General features: G+C 48.4%; 1 protein-coding gene across 2 annotated transcripts in view; it reads right to left on the minus strand.

The window, feature by feature from the left end:
* Positions 1–933: 933 nt before the first annotated feature.
* The window catches only part of mmp11a (matrix metallopeptidase 11a), a 99,142-nt gene continuing 84,016 nt past the window's right edge, over positions 934–16,059 (minus strand). The window contains exons 7-8 of one of the 2 annotated variants that reach the window (XM_059983355.1): positions 9,487–9,744; positions 934–3,709 (exon numbers count right to left, since the gene is read on the minus strand). In XM_059983355.1, coding sequence (XP_059839338.1) covers positions 3,585–3,709; positions 9,487–9,744 — 383 coding nt within the window. In that variant the 3' untranslated portion in view covers positions 934–3,584. Of the gene's footprint in view, positions 3,710–7,403; positions 9,745–16,059 lie in introns of those variants that run through there. The other variant, XM_059983353.1, reaches the window with a different exon arrangement.

Raw genomic sequence — 16,059 nt, forward strand, 5'->3', positions numbered from 1 at the left:
TGTTGAACGCTTTCAGATTTTGAGCCATGCAAATACCCTGGTTACAAGAGTTTCAGAGGCTGTGCTTCGTGAGGTGAGCCTTCTTACCATCGAGAGGGCATGTGTCGGGACTAGCATCGGCAAATGCCAAAGAACTCTGATGCCAAGCTGGTAGGATGGTCAGCGATACTGCTTCACAACTCCACCGACCACAGGTGCTGTCAGTGTGGAGTTTGCAAGTTCTCTCTCTGACTGAGGGGCTTCTTCTGGGGAATGGAAGAGGGAAACGGGGATTTGTGTCGATGAATGCTTGAAGGCTTGCACAGAGGATGGGGTCAAATCACCTGTTTCCTTACTGTATCGCTCTAAGTCAAAACTGCGACCACTTTACAGCCCCAGTGGACCTGACTGGCTTTGATCCCACGGTTCGTATGCTCTCCCTGTGACTGTAGGGGTTTCTTCCAGGTGCTCCAATATACTCCTATGTACCAGAGAGACATCGTTAGGGTTAGGAAGTTGTGGGTGTGTTATGTTGGCTCCAGAACCATGGCAATACCTGCCCGGTACAATCCTTGCTGGTTTGGTTTGACCAAAACAACACATTTCACTCTACATTTGGATGAACATATGAAAGGGAAAGCTCATCAATCTGCGCCCAGCCACCACCCTCAATATTCATTGTCCAGGCCCAGTGCAGGGACTGCCGTGCAGATGGTGCTCTTTGACAGGCTACTTCCACAGCACCTTCACCAAAACCATTACCGGAGGCATCTGTGCAAGCCACAGACCCCCGTGACTTAAACATCTGTGGCTCTTCACTGCTGCTGGCTCCGAATCCCGGATCTCTGTCCAACAACACCATGCGAATATGGAGGATGGCGAGGGGTAATAAACTTCGCCCTGGCAAACATGCCCAGAACCGAGAAACGGGTCCACAAGACCATCGGATGCAGATTCAAATTATTTAATTGAAGGATCGGCTTTCATAAATCAGAATACTGAGTACAGGAGTTGGGAAGTTGAGACTGTATGAGACCAAATGTGTATTATTGTGTGCAGTTCTGGTCACCTACCTACAGTAAAAACTTCAATGAAAATTAACTACCTGAGTTATAGGGAAAGGTTGATTAAGTTAGGATTTTATCCCTGGAATGTAGGAGAATGAGGGAATATTTAATAGGGGTATACAAAGTTATGAGGGGTATAGATAGGGTAAATGCAAGTCGGCTTTTTCCACAAGTTGGGGGAGACTGGAAGCAGAAAAGGTGAAGAAAAAGCCGAGAGGGAGCCTCTTCATTGGTGTGAGTGTGGGTGCAGAATCTGCAACATTTAAAGAGAAACTGGACAAAGTATATGCACGGGAGCAGCACGGAGAACTATCTTCCAGTGTAGGTCATCGGAATTAGACAAAATAACCGTTTGGAACGGACTGGATGGGTCCTGTTTCTGTGCTGCAATGCTCTCTGATTGAAGAGAGAGAGAGTATGGGTGTCATAGCGTTAATGTGAAGCTATTACAGCTCAGGGCATTCCGGAGTTCGATCCACCACTTCCTGCACATGTCCGTATCCCTTAAACTTAGCACCTCTCACCTTAAAACACGCCCTCAAGTATTCGACAATTTGACTCTTGGTAAAAAAATGCCAGCTCTTTCTCGATGCCTCTCATAATCTTATAAACCTCGATCAGGCCTCTGCTGCTCCTCTACTGATCCACCCTCAGCTCATAGCAGATGCCCTCTAATCCAGGCGAACCACTTCTGCACCCTCCCCAAAGACTCAACACCCTTCCTAGAATGGGCGGCCAGAATTGTAAGCAATACTACAGATGTGGCCCAGCTACAGTCTCATGAAGCTTCATCCTAACCTCCTGACTCTTGAACTCAGTGCCTCAACTAATAAAGGCAAGCATGCCCTTGGACTTGAAAATCTGTACATCAACACTGTTAAGGGTTCTGCTGGTAAGAGTGTATTGTGCCATTGCCTGTGATACTCTAAAGTGCAACAGATCATACTTGGCTAGGTTAAACTCCGTTTACCAGTTCTCCGCCCATATCTGCAGCTGATCTAAATCTTTTGGCAACAGAATGTACTATCCACACCACCACCAATCATTGTATCTGCTGTGGATTTACTAACCCAAGCATCCATATTTTCGTCCAGGTCATTTATAATCACCACGATGTTCAGGCAGATGAGAGTAGTTGCATTCGGCATAATGTTCCTGTACTAAACTGTTCAATGTTTCCCCATTTACTGCTTCCATTTCTGTTTTGTCTTTAAACTTTGAATCTAATCTTCCAATGTGTGGTCCCATTAACCTCGTGCTCCTCTGATACGCGGATATCTATGTTGCATCGGTAGCCTGATCTCAGAGTAATGTGGGATCAATGACCTTATATTTTTCGATCGTGACGCCTTTAACCTTGCGTCACTGTTCTGTGAAGGAAGACAGAGGTTTCTCAATGCTGGCTCCTGCTTCCCTGTTCAAACTCGGCTATTTTTTATTGAATCAGGTCCTTAACTAATTCTGTAGCTCGCTAGACACATGGGGAGAAACCACAGAGAGTGAGAGGCTCTCATACAAGACCATTGGTCATTAAGGTTCTGAAGAGTAATCAAGTTTCTGGAGGATTTGTAAGCAAGTGCTGTGGGCAGGACCTGCCAGGACCAACCACACTTTGAATTAACGCCTTTTGAATCAGAACACCTGGCCAGCACAATGAAGTCACCAATATGCCCATTCCTCTCATCATTCCTGTCCGTGTCAGTACGACCACGATGGATTCCTCTCAAGCAGTAGATCTCCTCCACCTGTATTAATCTAGAACCAAACGATGCCCTGTTAGTGGTTTCTACCTCAAAGCATGATCAGGATCAAAGGTCAGTACAGACCTTGCAAGTTCTGCCTGCAGCTCTGTGGGCTTCCTCCAGGAATTCTAGTTTCATCCCACATCCCAGAACACAAAGTGCAGGAGAAACTCAGCAGGTCAGGCAGCATCTGTGGAGGGAGATGAACTGTCTGTTTCAGGTTTCATTAGGACTGAGTTCCTCCAGCATTGTGTGTGTGTGTGTTGATCCAGTTTCCCAGCATTTGCAAGTGTCTCTTCTTTCTCCAAAATTATGTAGGTTGTGCGGTTTATTCACTTTTATAAACTGCCATCACTGCGCATGTAAGTGGTAGAATTAAGCGGTGGTTAATTGGACTCGGGGAGAATAAAATGGGAGCCTGGTGGAGAGCCCAGGCTACATGGACTGAAGACCCTTCCCGGTGCACACGTGACATGCAATGTGCTGCCACTGGGGGTTGTGGTTAGCAGTATAGCTGCTCCCTGCTGGTGGCCAGATGAAATCTCCCAGAATACTGGGTGAATGGAGGAGAGGTGGTGCTGTCATTCCCACACACAGTTGTGCAGTATCCTCCTTCCAGTTCCTATCACGATGTTCCATCGAACTCTGGATTACAGTCCACAAAAAAAGAAACCAAAAAAGTAAGTGGGAATGGAAATATCCAAAGTGAAGGGTTAAACAGGAAATTCATAGTCGGAATCAGAACAATCACCAAGAGCAGATCTGGAAGTTTTAAAGCAGAGCTTCACCGGTATGACTACGTTGGTGAGGAAGAGCATCCGAAAAAGTCTTGGCCAATCCGCCTTGGATGACGTTCTTGTATCTTCACCTGAACTGGGTCGAATTTCCAGTAATCCCTTCCACGGAGAAAGTAAGCGTAACCTGCAAATAGCAAGCTCAGGTTTAGAGCACAGAGATGGACTCAAGGATTTTTTAAGGACTTGCAGTAACAGTCTCACATCCAAGATACGTAACTCGCGGCATCAATAACATTTCCCAGTACCTTCGTCGTCTGAGGTTCGAGAGGTTGCTAAATCTGGGCTTTCGGAAAATGGTGCTCTAATAGTTGGAAACAGAAAATACATTTTGCTTAGTTTTCTCCCATTTTTTCCACTTTCCTGGTGCATTGAGTTACCCCCTGAGACATGATGCAACAGGCACTGACTATCCTCTCTGTTTGCCCTGCCATTGTTTTGAGGGTACACCCCTTGGGTTCCTGATGTGGCCAATACGATGCAAGAGGTAATGCTGTCACGAATGAAACTTGGGTAACACTCTGACCGGTTGCTGTCTTCGCAGCTCGTTCACTTTCATACGCTGACACACACTTGTATAGAATTGGACATGCAGACTAATCGATGATGACAGATTTCCTCCCCAAGTGTACGCTAACACAACCTAATGACGCTTCCAAAAACTGCAGCAACACTTTGATTGCTCTGAGTGAAAACTAAAATGGTTTTGGAATTGCACACAGAGATTCTGATCCACATCACAGTACTTCCAACAAGTTATAGAATCACAAAGTAACACAAAATGTTGGAGGAACTCAGCAGGTCAGGCAGCATTCGTGGAGAGGAATAAACAGTCAACTGATCAGGCTGAGAACCTTGGACAGGAAGGGGGAAGAAGCCCAAAAATAAAGTGATGGGGCAGGGGAAGAAGGTGATAGGTGAAGCCCGGTAAGGGGGATGATAGGTGGGTGGGAGAAGGGGATGTAGAGAGGTGATAGGTGAAGCCCGGTAAGGGGGATGTTAGGTGGGTGGGAGAAGGGGATGTAGAGAGGTGATAGGTGGAGACGGGTGAGGGGGATGTTCGGTGGGTGGGAGAAGGGGATGTAGAGAGGTGATAGGTGGAGCTGGGTGAGGGGGATGTTCGGTGGGTGGGAGAAGGGGATGTAGAGAGGTGATAGGTGGAGCCGGGTGAGGGGGATGTTCGGTGGGTGGGAGAAGGGGATGTAGAGAGGTGATAGGTGGAACCGGGTGAGGGGGATGTTCGGTGGGTGGGAGAAGGGGACGTAGAGAGGTGATAGGTGGAGCCGGGTGAGGGGGATGTTCGGTGGGTGGGAGAAGGGGACGTAGAGAGGTGATAGGTGGAGCCGGGTGAGGGGGATGTTCGGTAGGTGGGAGAAGGGGATGTAGAGAGGTGATAGGTGGAGCCGGGTGAGGGGGATGTTCGGTGGGTGGGAGAAGGGGACGTAGAGAGGTGATAGGTGGAGCCGGGTGAGGGGGATGTTCGGTGGGTGGGAGAAGGGGATGTAGAGAGGTGATAGGTGGAGCCGGGTGAGGGGGATGTTCGGTGGGTGGGAGAAGGGGACGTAGAGAGGTGATAGGTGGAGCCGGGTGAGGGGGATGTTCGGAGGGTGGGAGAAGGGGACGTAGAGAGGTGATAGGTGGAACCGGGTGAGGGGGATGTTAGGTGGGGGGGAGAAGGGGATGTAGAGAGGTGATAGGTGGAGCTGGGTGAGGGGGATGTTCGGTGGGTGGGAGAAGGGGATGTAGAGAGGTGATAGGTGGAGCTGGGTGAGGGGGATGTTCGGTGGGTGGGAGAAGGGGACGTAGAGAGGTGATAGGTGGAGCCGGGTGAGGGGGATGTTCGGTGGGGGGGAGAAGGGGACGTAGAGAGGTGATAGGTGGAGACGGGTGAGGGGGATGTTCGGTGGGTGGGAGAAGGGGACGTAGAGAGGTGATAGGTGGAGCCGGGTGAGGGGGATGTTCGGTGGGTGGGAGAAGGGGACGTAGAGAGGTGATAGGTGGAGCCGGGTGAGGGGGATGTTCGGTGGGTGGGAGAAGGGGACGTAGAGAGGTGATAGGTGGAGCCGGGTGAGGGGGATGTTCGGTGGGTGGGAGAAGGGGACGTAGAGAGGTGATAGGTGGAGACGGGTGAGGGGGATGTTACGTGGGTGGGAGAAGGGGATGTAGAGAGGTGATAGGTGGAACTGGGTGAGGGGGATGTTCGGTGGGTGGGAGAAGGGGACGTAGAGAGGTGATAGGTGGAGCCGGGTGAGGGGGATGTTCGGTGGGTGGGAGAAGGGGACGTAGAGAGGTGATAGGTGGAGCCGGGTGAGGGGGATGTTCGGTGGGTGGGAGAAGGGGACGTAGAGAGGTGATAGGTGGAACCGGGTGAGGGGGATGTTCGGTGGGGGGGAGAAGGGGATGTAGAGAGGTGATAGGTGGAACCGGGTGAGGGGGATGTTCGGTAGGTGGGAGAAGGGGACGTAGAGAGGTCATAGGTGGAGCCGGGTGAGGGGGATGTTCGGTGGGTGGGAGAAGGGGATGTAGAGAGGTGATAGGTGGAACCGGGTGAGGGGGATGTTCGGTGGGTGGGAGAAGGGGATGTAGAGAGGTGATAGGTGGAGCCGGGTGAGGGGGATGTTCGGTGGGTGGGAGAAGGGGACGTAGAGAGGTGATAGGTGGAGCCGGGTGAGGGGGATGTTCGGTGGGTGGGAGAAGGGGATGTAGAGAGGTGATAGGTGGAGCCGGGTGAGGGGGATGTTCGGTGGGGGGGAGAAGGGGATGTAGAGAGGTGATAGGTGGAGCCGGGTGAGGGGGATGTTAGGTGGGTGGGAGAAGGGGATGTAGAGAGGTGATAGGTGGAGCCGGGTGAGGGGGATGTTCGGTAGGTGGGAGAAGGGGATGTAGAGAGGTGATAGGTGGAGCCGGGTGAGGGGGATGTTAGGTGGGTGGGAGAAGGGGACGTAGAGAGGTGATAGGTGGAGACGGGTGAGGGGGATGTTCGGTGGGTGGGAGAAGGGGATGTAGAGAGGTGATAGGTGGAGCCGGGTGAGGGGGATGTTCGGTAGGTGGGAGAAGGGGATGTAGAGAGGTGATAGGTGGAACCGGGTGAGGGGGATGTTCGGTGGGTGGGAGAAGGGGACGTAGAGAGGTGATAGGTGGAGCCGGGTGAGGGGGATGTTCGGTGGGTGTTGAAGGGGATGTAGAGAGGTGATAGGTGGAGCCGGGTGAGGGGGATGTTAGGTGGGTGGGAGAAGGGGATGTAGAGAGGTGATAGGTGGAGCCGGGTGAGGGGGATGTTCGGTGGGTGGGAGAAGGGGACGTAGAGAGGTGATAGGTGGAGCCGGGTGAGGGGGATGTTCGGTGGGTGGGAGAAGGGGACGTAGAGAGGTGATAGGTGGAGCCGGGTGAGGGGGATGTTCGGTGGGTGGGAGAAGGGGACGTAGAGAGGTGATAGGTGGAGCCGGGTGAGGGGGATGTTCGGTGGGTGGGAGAAGGGGATGTAGAGAGGTGATAGGTGGAGCCGGGTGAGGGGCTGTTTGGTTACTTGGAAAGGATGAGGAGATGTAGGGAGGTAGTCACCCTAAGTTGCAGGTGGCAGGTAACTGAGTGACTGTCAGCAGAAAAAAAAAGGAATAGGAAGATTGTACAGAGTAGCTTTGGATACCATTGGTGGGGAAGAACCCACACGGGGAAGTTCTCTGGCCCTGTGCCTCAGAAGGGAAGGAGGGGGAAGAGGAGAGTGATGGTGACAGTCAGTGGATGTGAAAGAGACGCGGGCTGGAATGTTGCTTCACACGTGTGAGGGTCAGGGACGTCAAGTCTGAAGGGGGAGGGTGAGCAGGCAGAAGTTGCAGTACATGGTTGGTACCAAAGTCACAGATAGAAAAGGGGGCGAGGTCTTACATAAAGGAAGGGTTACCCTTGAACTGAAAGGGAACAGATATCCTGGCAGGCAGGGTTGCTGGGACAATTGGGATGCAGCAGTTGGTATAAGGATAGATACATCGTGTAGAGAGACCATGAGGAAGGATAGACAGTTGTTAAGGCATAAATGGATCCCATTGGATGCATTGAAATGTAACTATTTAATGCAATAAATATCAAGTACAAAAATGATGAACTTAGAACATGGGTCAGTCAGTACATGTAACTACGATGTTACGGCCATTACGGAGTCTTGGCTATCACAAAAGCAGAATGTTCCAGGGCTCAGATGTTTCAGGAGGGACGGGGAGGGAGGTAAAAGAGGTAGGGGAGTGGCATTGCTAATCAGGGATGGTATCACTGCTGCAGAGAGGGAGATAACCCTGGAGGGATCGTCTACTGAGTCACTGTGGAAGGAAGGCTGTCATCACTCTGTTGAGAGTATTCTATAGATCATAGTAACACAGACAGTGAGGAACAAATCAGGAAACAGATTTTATAAAGGTGCAGAAAAACTGGTCCATGTCATGGGGGAATTCAACTTCCCTAATATTGATTGGCACCTTTCTAGCGCAAAAGGTTTAGTTGGGGTGGAATTTCTTGGGTGTATTCAGGAAGAATTCCTGACATAATATGTGGACAGGCTGACTTTAGGAGAGGCCATACTAAACCTAGCAGGTGAGCATTTTGGAGACAGTCAACAAAAATCCGAGACTTTGTCATAGCTTTGGACAGGGATCGAAGCAGATAGTCAGGGAAAGTATCTCATTGGGAAGGCCAAATGATGATGCTTATTAGGCAGGAACTTGGGAGTGTAAATGAGGAATGGATGCACCCAGCAAAATACACAACAGCAACGTGGCTTGTCTGGAGAAGGTAGAAGGTGATAGGACACCGAGAGTATTATGCTTGGAAGTCGGTGACCAGTGGGGTTCTGCAGGCATCTGTTCTGGAATTCCTGCTCTTTGTTATTTTTATTAAAGATCTGGATGAGGAAATGGAAGTGTGAGTGAGTTTGCAAATGACACAGAGGTTGCTGGTATTGTGGATGGTGTCTGTCTTACATTACAATGATACAGATGAAGATTGAAAAGTGGCAGATGGCGTCCCATCAGGAATAGTGTGAAGTAATAAAGCCTGGAAGGTTGCACTCAAAGGCAGACTTCAGGGTTAGTGGCAGGATTCTTAGCAATGTGGAGCAACAGAGTGATCTTGGGTTCAATGTCCTTAGATGTCTCCAAGTTGCACACATTGGGCTTGGTTAAGAGGTGTGTTGGCCTTTATTAGTCAGGGGAGGGAGTTTAAATTGTGAAGTAACTCTGGTTAAACTACACTTGAAGGATTGTGTTCAATTTTGGTCGCCTCATTATAGGAAAGATGTGGAAGCTTTTAGAAAGGGTGCAGCAGAGTTGGCGCTGGATAACGCCTGGATTAAGGAGCAGATAGGTTGAGAGAGCTGGTGCTTTTCTCTGTAGAATGAACGAGGATGGGAGGTGACGTGAAGGAGAAGTGACTTATACAAGGTATCGATCAAGCGAATGCCCTGGCTGGAGATGACTACTACAAGAAGGGATAATTTTAAGGTGATTGTAGGAAAGTTTAAGGAGGATGTCAGAGGAAATTTTATTTTCACAGAGTACATGCAATACGTTGCCAGGGGTGGTGAAGGAGGGAGATACATTACGGACATTTATGGGACTCTTAGATAGGCACATGGATGAAACATAAATGAAGGGCTGTTTCGGTTGATCTTGGATTAGGTTCAAAGGTGGGCACAACACTGCAGGCAGCTGTACTATTCTAATCTCTCCGTTCTCGGGGGTTGATGCAGATACGACAGCAACGTTGAAGAGATATTTAGTCAAGCACACGAACAGGCAGGGACCACATGAAGGTGGATGAGAGTAGTACAGATGAAGCACAGATGAAGGATCCACTCCTGTGCCGGCCCATTCTGTGTTTTAGGAGTCCACAGCTCAAGGCCCAGACACCACTCACCGTACTCATCCTGGAAAGCTCCATCGACGCTGGGAGGGAGTCCTTGCCACTCACTGCTGCTGCGCGGGTAAACACTTTCCACCGTGTTTTTGTTGACAATGAACTGCCAGTAATCGTTTCCTTTAAAGAGGTATATCTTATTCTGCTCCAGACCCCACATCAAAGCAGCATGCACCTCTGCCACAGGAAGGCCCAGGTCAGAGATCAGCTTGGGTCCCAATACTCTCTGTTCTCCGTCATAGATCCAGTAGCTGGAACCTGGCAGTGAACACAAGCAGACATGATGCGAAAATACTGAGAGCAGTGAATTCATGTACAGGCGGGGGCAATCATAAAGAAAACTCTAACCATAATTTTACAACTCTAATTCAAAGGGGAGTAACGTAAAGAGAAGAAAATGACATTAACCCTTTGATGCCTCCTCCTAAACGCCTTTTATTTACGTAAACTGATATTCTTGGCTCTCGCTGGGCTTTGGACGCCAGTTTTAAGTACCTCTGGTCGGGGTAACACTGAGCCCATCCAGTCCCCGCTCTGTTACAGGCAACACCACAACCAACCAAGACTCCCACAGCTGCACAGCCTGTCTTCACAGTCATCCCTGATGGGATGAGAAGCACTGATCACTTCAGTGGCTGGTTGGCAGAGATCAGAGAGAGTCCCTCTTGTCTAATCAATGATACCTCAATGACATCACTAACTTCCGAGGAAAACCCTGCTCAGTATCCTCTCATTGCTATTCCCAACTCTGGCAATATCCTCCTAAATCTCAATATCCTCCTAATATCACCCCCCCGTGATTCTGCAGTAGCCTGGTGACTGGAACAGTGCGTGGCCAGAGTTGTACAGCACAGAAACAGGCCCTCGTCCAGGATGATCTGCACCAGTTCCACCTGGCAGCACCAGGCCTGCGTCCTCCTATGCCTAGGCTATTTATGTGGTTGTCTTTATTCCTCTATCACCTCTGGCAGTGAGTCCCTGTGTCAGTGGAAAACTCGGCCGATCCAATATTTCGCCGTAACTGAAGTCCTGCTGGGGGCCAGACCTAGGAAGACAAGAGTGCCATTGATACTGTCTCATCCACCCGAGTCCAATCTGATCAAAGCAGCTCTGTCAGGACATCCCGGCTCTTGCGTTTTGCGTCTTGGCTCAAATGTCAGGCTGGCAGTTGATAGGTGAGGGCGGAGGAAGGTAGGTGGGGCAGGGAAGGATGGGTGGAAAAGGTAAAAGGGTGACAGAACGTAACAGGAGAGGAGAGCGGACCGTGGGTGAAAGGTGAGGAAAGGCACGAGAGGGAGGTGCTGGACAGGCGAGGAGAAGGAATGAGAGTAACGAAGATGAGGAATGGAAAAAGGGAGGGGGGGGGGGAAGGAGGAGAAATTACCAGAAGGTGGAGAAATCAATGTTCATGCCATCAGGTTGGAGACCATCCTGAAGTGTGAGAGCAAACTTCAAAGCACACAGCAAAACTTCTACAAATGTGGAGATAGAAACTGATGTTAACTTTATAGCTGAAAACTGCAAAATTAGTCATGAGTAGAAAAGAGATAAAAGGGCAATTAAACAAATACTTTGCCTTTATGGAAGAGGTCACAGAAAGCTTCCCAGAAATGCCAGGGAACCAAGAATCTGATGAAAAGGATTAGAGGAAATCAGTATTAGTAAAAATAATAATGCTTGGAACTTTAATGTCACTAAAAATCATTAAATCCCGGAGGTTAGGTAGCCTGCATTCCAGAGTACTAAAGGAGACAGTCATGGAAATAGAGGATGCATTTTTTTTCTCTTCAAGATAGGGCAGTAAAATCCTCTCACCGAGGGAGTGCAGGTAGGGAGCCTCATGCTATCATAGGGCTGATGCTAGAGTTGATTATAAAAGTCACTTAGAAATTATTGATGGGCTTAGGCCAAGTCACAATGAACTGATGAAAGACAAATCATGTTTCTCAAACCTGCTGGAGACTTTAAAGATGTAACTGATAGGATTAATCAGGAACCTGAGGAGTGGAGTTTTTACGGGACCTGTGATAGTGTCCCACATAGAATGCAGCGACTTTATCAGGGTCAGAGGCAATGACGTGGGCATTGTGTGCACGATATACCTCAATGAGTTCGACTTTATCAGGGTCAGAGGCAATGAGGTGGGCATTGTGTGCACGATATACCTCAATGACTTCGACTTTATCAGGGCCAGAGGCAATGACGTGGGCATTGTGTGCACGATATACCTCAATGACTTCGACTTTATCAGGGCCAGAGGCAATGACGTGGGCATTGTGTGCACGATATACCTCAATGACTTAGACTTTATCAGGGTCAGAGGCAATGACGTGGGCATTGTGTGCACGATATACCTCAATGACTTCGACTTTATCAGGGTCAGAGGCAATGAGGTGGGCATTGTGTGCACGATATACCTCAATGACTTCGACTTTATCAGGGTCAGAGGCAATGACGTGGGCATTGTGTGCACGATATACCTCAAAGAGTTCCACTTTATCAGGGTCAGAGGCAATGAGGTGGGCATTGTGTGCACGATATACCTCAATGACTTCGACTTTATCAGGGTCAGAGGCAATGAGGTGGGCATTGTGTGCACGATATACCTCAAAGAGTTCCACTTTATCAGGGTCAGAGGCAATGACGTGGGCATTGTGTGCACGATATACCTCAATGAGTTCGACTTTATCAGGGTCAGAGGCAATGAGGTGGGCATTGTGTGCACGATATACCTCAATGACTTAGACTTTATCAGGGTCAGAGGCAATGACGTGGGCATTATGAGCACGATATACCTCAATGAGTTCGACTTTATCAGGGTCAGAGGCAATGAGGTGGGCATTGTGTGCACGATATACCTCAATGACTTCGATGAAGAATTCAAATCTAATGAGTCAGCATCAGACCGTACAGAAACAGGCCTTTCAGTTAACTTCTCAACAGTCTGTGGCCTCCCTTGTCTAGAAAGTTTGCAAAGGAGGTGAAGCAGTTTGAAAACAGGGTCACCTCTACCTGTTGAGCAAGTGGGCAAACACACGGAATGCAGATAAATGTGAAGGCATCCACTCCAATCAGATAAACAGGAAGGCGTGTGAGGATCTGCTGGTGTGAGGAGGATCTCGGTGTCCGTGGACACTGAAGGTAAGCACCAGGGGCAGCAACATAATGTCTATACAGGAGCAGGGTAATCAGACAGGGCCAAGGTGAGGGTCACCAGGATACTGTGCACACCTCTCTCTCCTCTCTGACACCAAACAGGACAGCACAGAAAGAGGCCCTTTGCCCATCCCAGATTAAACTAATTCCTTCTGCGGCTCAATGTCCTTATCCCTCTATTTCCTACACGTATATGTGTCTGTGTAAAAACCTCGAACACCTCTATTGGAACTGCTACCAGTGCCAGCTGGATGCCCAGCATTATTTGTGTAAAAAAACTTACCCCGCACATTGCCTTAAGGTTGCGCCCTCTATTATTAAACCGTTCCATCCTAAGTAAAACATTAAAATATTCTCGCTATCTATCTATGCCTGTCATAATCTTACAAACTTCTACCAATTCTCCCCTTAGTCTTTGACACTCCAACCCGTGTTTGCCCAGCTTCGCTTTGTAGCGCAAAGCACGAATCCAGGCAGCATCTGGGTCCAAAGCCTTCACTTCTTTGCTGTAACGGGGTGACTGATGTACGATTGCCTTATCTCTACCCCTCATGATTTTAGAAACCCCTGTGTGATTATCTCTCAGCCTCATTCACTCCAGAGAAAATAGTCCCAGCCTGTCTATTCTTCCTTTGTAATTAAAACCTTCCTGTTCTGGCAATATTCTTGTGAATCGTTCCTTCATCCTCTCTGCCTTATTCATAATGTTCCTGTAGTTAGACGAACAGAACTTAAAAAAAAAAGATTCTTCAACATCTTGTATAGCTCCACCCCTGTGCTCAATGCCCCGTCCGATGAATGCATGCAGGCTGCACATCGTCTTCACTATCTTGACTAACAGTGTCCCCAATTTCATGAAACTATGCACTTCAATCCTTAGGTCATTCTGCTCTGCAGCAATCTAGAGCCCTGTCATTTTCTGTGCAAATCACAGACTTCATGCCCAAACAGCTGTTCCTCTGGTTTAACTACCCAAAGAATGAGTTAAATTCTACCATTCCTTGGCCTACTTTCACAGTCGATTTCAATCCTGTTCTCATCTAAGACAACCTTCTCCATCACAACACTCCCAAACCAATGTCATTCGAAAAATACTAATCATACAACCCCAATTCCCAGCGTCGATCCCTCTGGCATATCACTGGTCACTGGCCTGCAATCTGTAAAACAATCCTCCACAACCACCCCCTGACTCCATCCACCAAGCCAACTTTATATCCAATTGGCTCACTCATCCTGGATCCCACCTGCTGTCATCTTCCAGACCTTTCCACGTGCTGATAGATTCGATTCCCCAAAATCCTCTCCACTGATGTTAGGCTCACTGGCCTGCAGTTCCCTGGCTTGTCCACACAGCCCTCTTAAATACAGGTGCAACTTTAGTCCTCAGCTGTGGTTAGTCAAGTTCTGGGAATACCTTCACTTTTGTATTAATATATTTGAGGACATCATTGTTCTTTTCCCTGAACTTCCTATCTGGCCACAATCTTCTCCACTGTAAATACAGACAAAATGTTTTCATTTAGTACCCTACTCATCTCCCTTGACTCCACACATGGATGACACACTACTCTCCCCTCAGTTACCTTTTCTATATTAATACAGCCATGGGTTCTTTTCAGATTCTCCTTTTTTCTTCTAAGGATATCTTACGTCCACATTTTGGCCCTCCTGATCTTCTGCTTGTGTACTCCTGCACCCACTAGATCTCTTAGGGCCCGGCTGCCTGTACCTGACACAGACTTCATTTTAAGCCCATCACCTCTGCTGGGGCACAGGCAGATGACAGCAGTTCACAGAGTCCTCTCTTCGGGACCAGTCTTTCAAATTATCCGAGCTGCAACCCATCCTTGAAGAACCCCCCTCTTTCAGGGATGACATCTTTGGAGCCTCTGTAAGAATTTCGAGAGCACTGGGTTTTTACCGCACGGAGTTGCTAGCCCTGTGTCCAACCCTCTTCCTTTCGCAACCGGTCGTGGGACAGTCCATGGCAGAGTTATACCTGACATATGCCTCTTTAATTTTCCTGACCAGAACCTCAACATCAGTTGCCAGCCAAGGTACCCTCCCTCCTGTTAGCCCCGCCCTTCTGTTTAATTAGCAGGAATATTCCGGCCCTGAACTTTTAGAAGGTCTCCACTTGCTGGACGTCCTTTTATTTACTTAAATCCTCTCCCAATCAACTTCTGCAAGTTCCAATCTCATGCCATCAAAATTAGCCCTGCCAACTTGAACTTTAAAATAGTTATGGGAAAATATAGGTCTAGTCCACAAGTTAAGGTAGTTTTGTAGAATTCTGGTCAATGGCCTCAGAATGCTCCCCCACCGATCGATCAGCCCTGCCTCATTTCTGAACATAGTGTTGGGCATTACCCCTCTTTAACTGGACCACCTACATATTGCTTGTGAAACCTTTCCTAGACTTTCTGCCCCATCTGCTCCATTAGCACTATGGCAGTCCCATTAAAATTAGGCAAGGCATAGAATATGAGTTGGAATGTTATTTTGCAGCTTTGCAAAAAACTGGTTATGAAAACTTGGAGCTCTGTGTGCAGTTTTGGTCAGGACACCATAGAAAGGAAGTGGTTGCATTAGAGAGGGTGTGCAGAGGCGATTCACCAAGTTGTATATGGGCAAAAATTAACAGGATTTTAGTTACAGGAAGAGATGGAATACGTTGGGCTCATCTTTCCTGGAATAAAAAAGGCTGAGGATGACCTGAGAGATAGGGTAGCTAAACACAATCTTTTTCTCATGGTCAGGGCTATCAAAAACAAGAAGGCATAATCTTTAAGGTGAAAAGTAGTTTTAAAGGGGTTAAGTTTTTTTAAGAACACAGAGAATGGTTGCTATCTGGAATGCACTGCTGGAGACAGTGGTGGAATCAGGTACAATCAGTGCAGTTAAAGGGCATTTACAGAAGGTAAACTCTGAGGCAGGCAGGGCCGAGGAAGATGCTGTGCAGATGCAGGTAAATAGATTAGGGTTGGTGGGCAAAAATGCCAGAGGACATGATGGGTTGAAGGGTGCTTCCATATTGTATAACTCTGTTACTCCGGTTGGTGAGATTTGAGAGTCCATTATGAAAGATGAAGTTTACAGGCACATGATAAGATGGGCTGAAGTTAGCACGATCTCCTTAAGGACTGGTCTTGCCCTGACATTTTCTTTGAGAGGACTAGAATATAAGAGCATGGATGTAACACTGAGGCCTTTATAAGATATTGATCAAACTGCACTTGGGGTATTGAAAGCAGTTTTGGGCCCATATCCAAGGAAGAATGTTCTGGCATTAGAGAGGTCATTTATGAGAATGATCCCAGATGAAAAGGTTCATGCACGACGTGTATTTAATGACTCTGGGTCTGTACTCACTGCAGTTTAGGAGGAGGAGGGGAATTTCATGATACCTGCCAA

Source organism: Hypanus sabinus, chromosome 10, assembly GCF_030144855.1.
Source record: "Hypanus sabinus isolate sHypSab1 chromosome 10, sHypSab1.hap1, whole genome shotgun sequence".
NCBI classification, from domain to species: domain Eukaryota; kingdom Metazoa; phylum Chordata; class Chondrichthyes; order Myliobatiformes; family Dasyatidae; genus Hypanus; species Hypanus sabinus.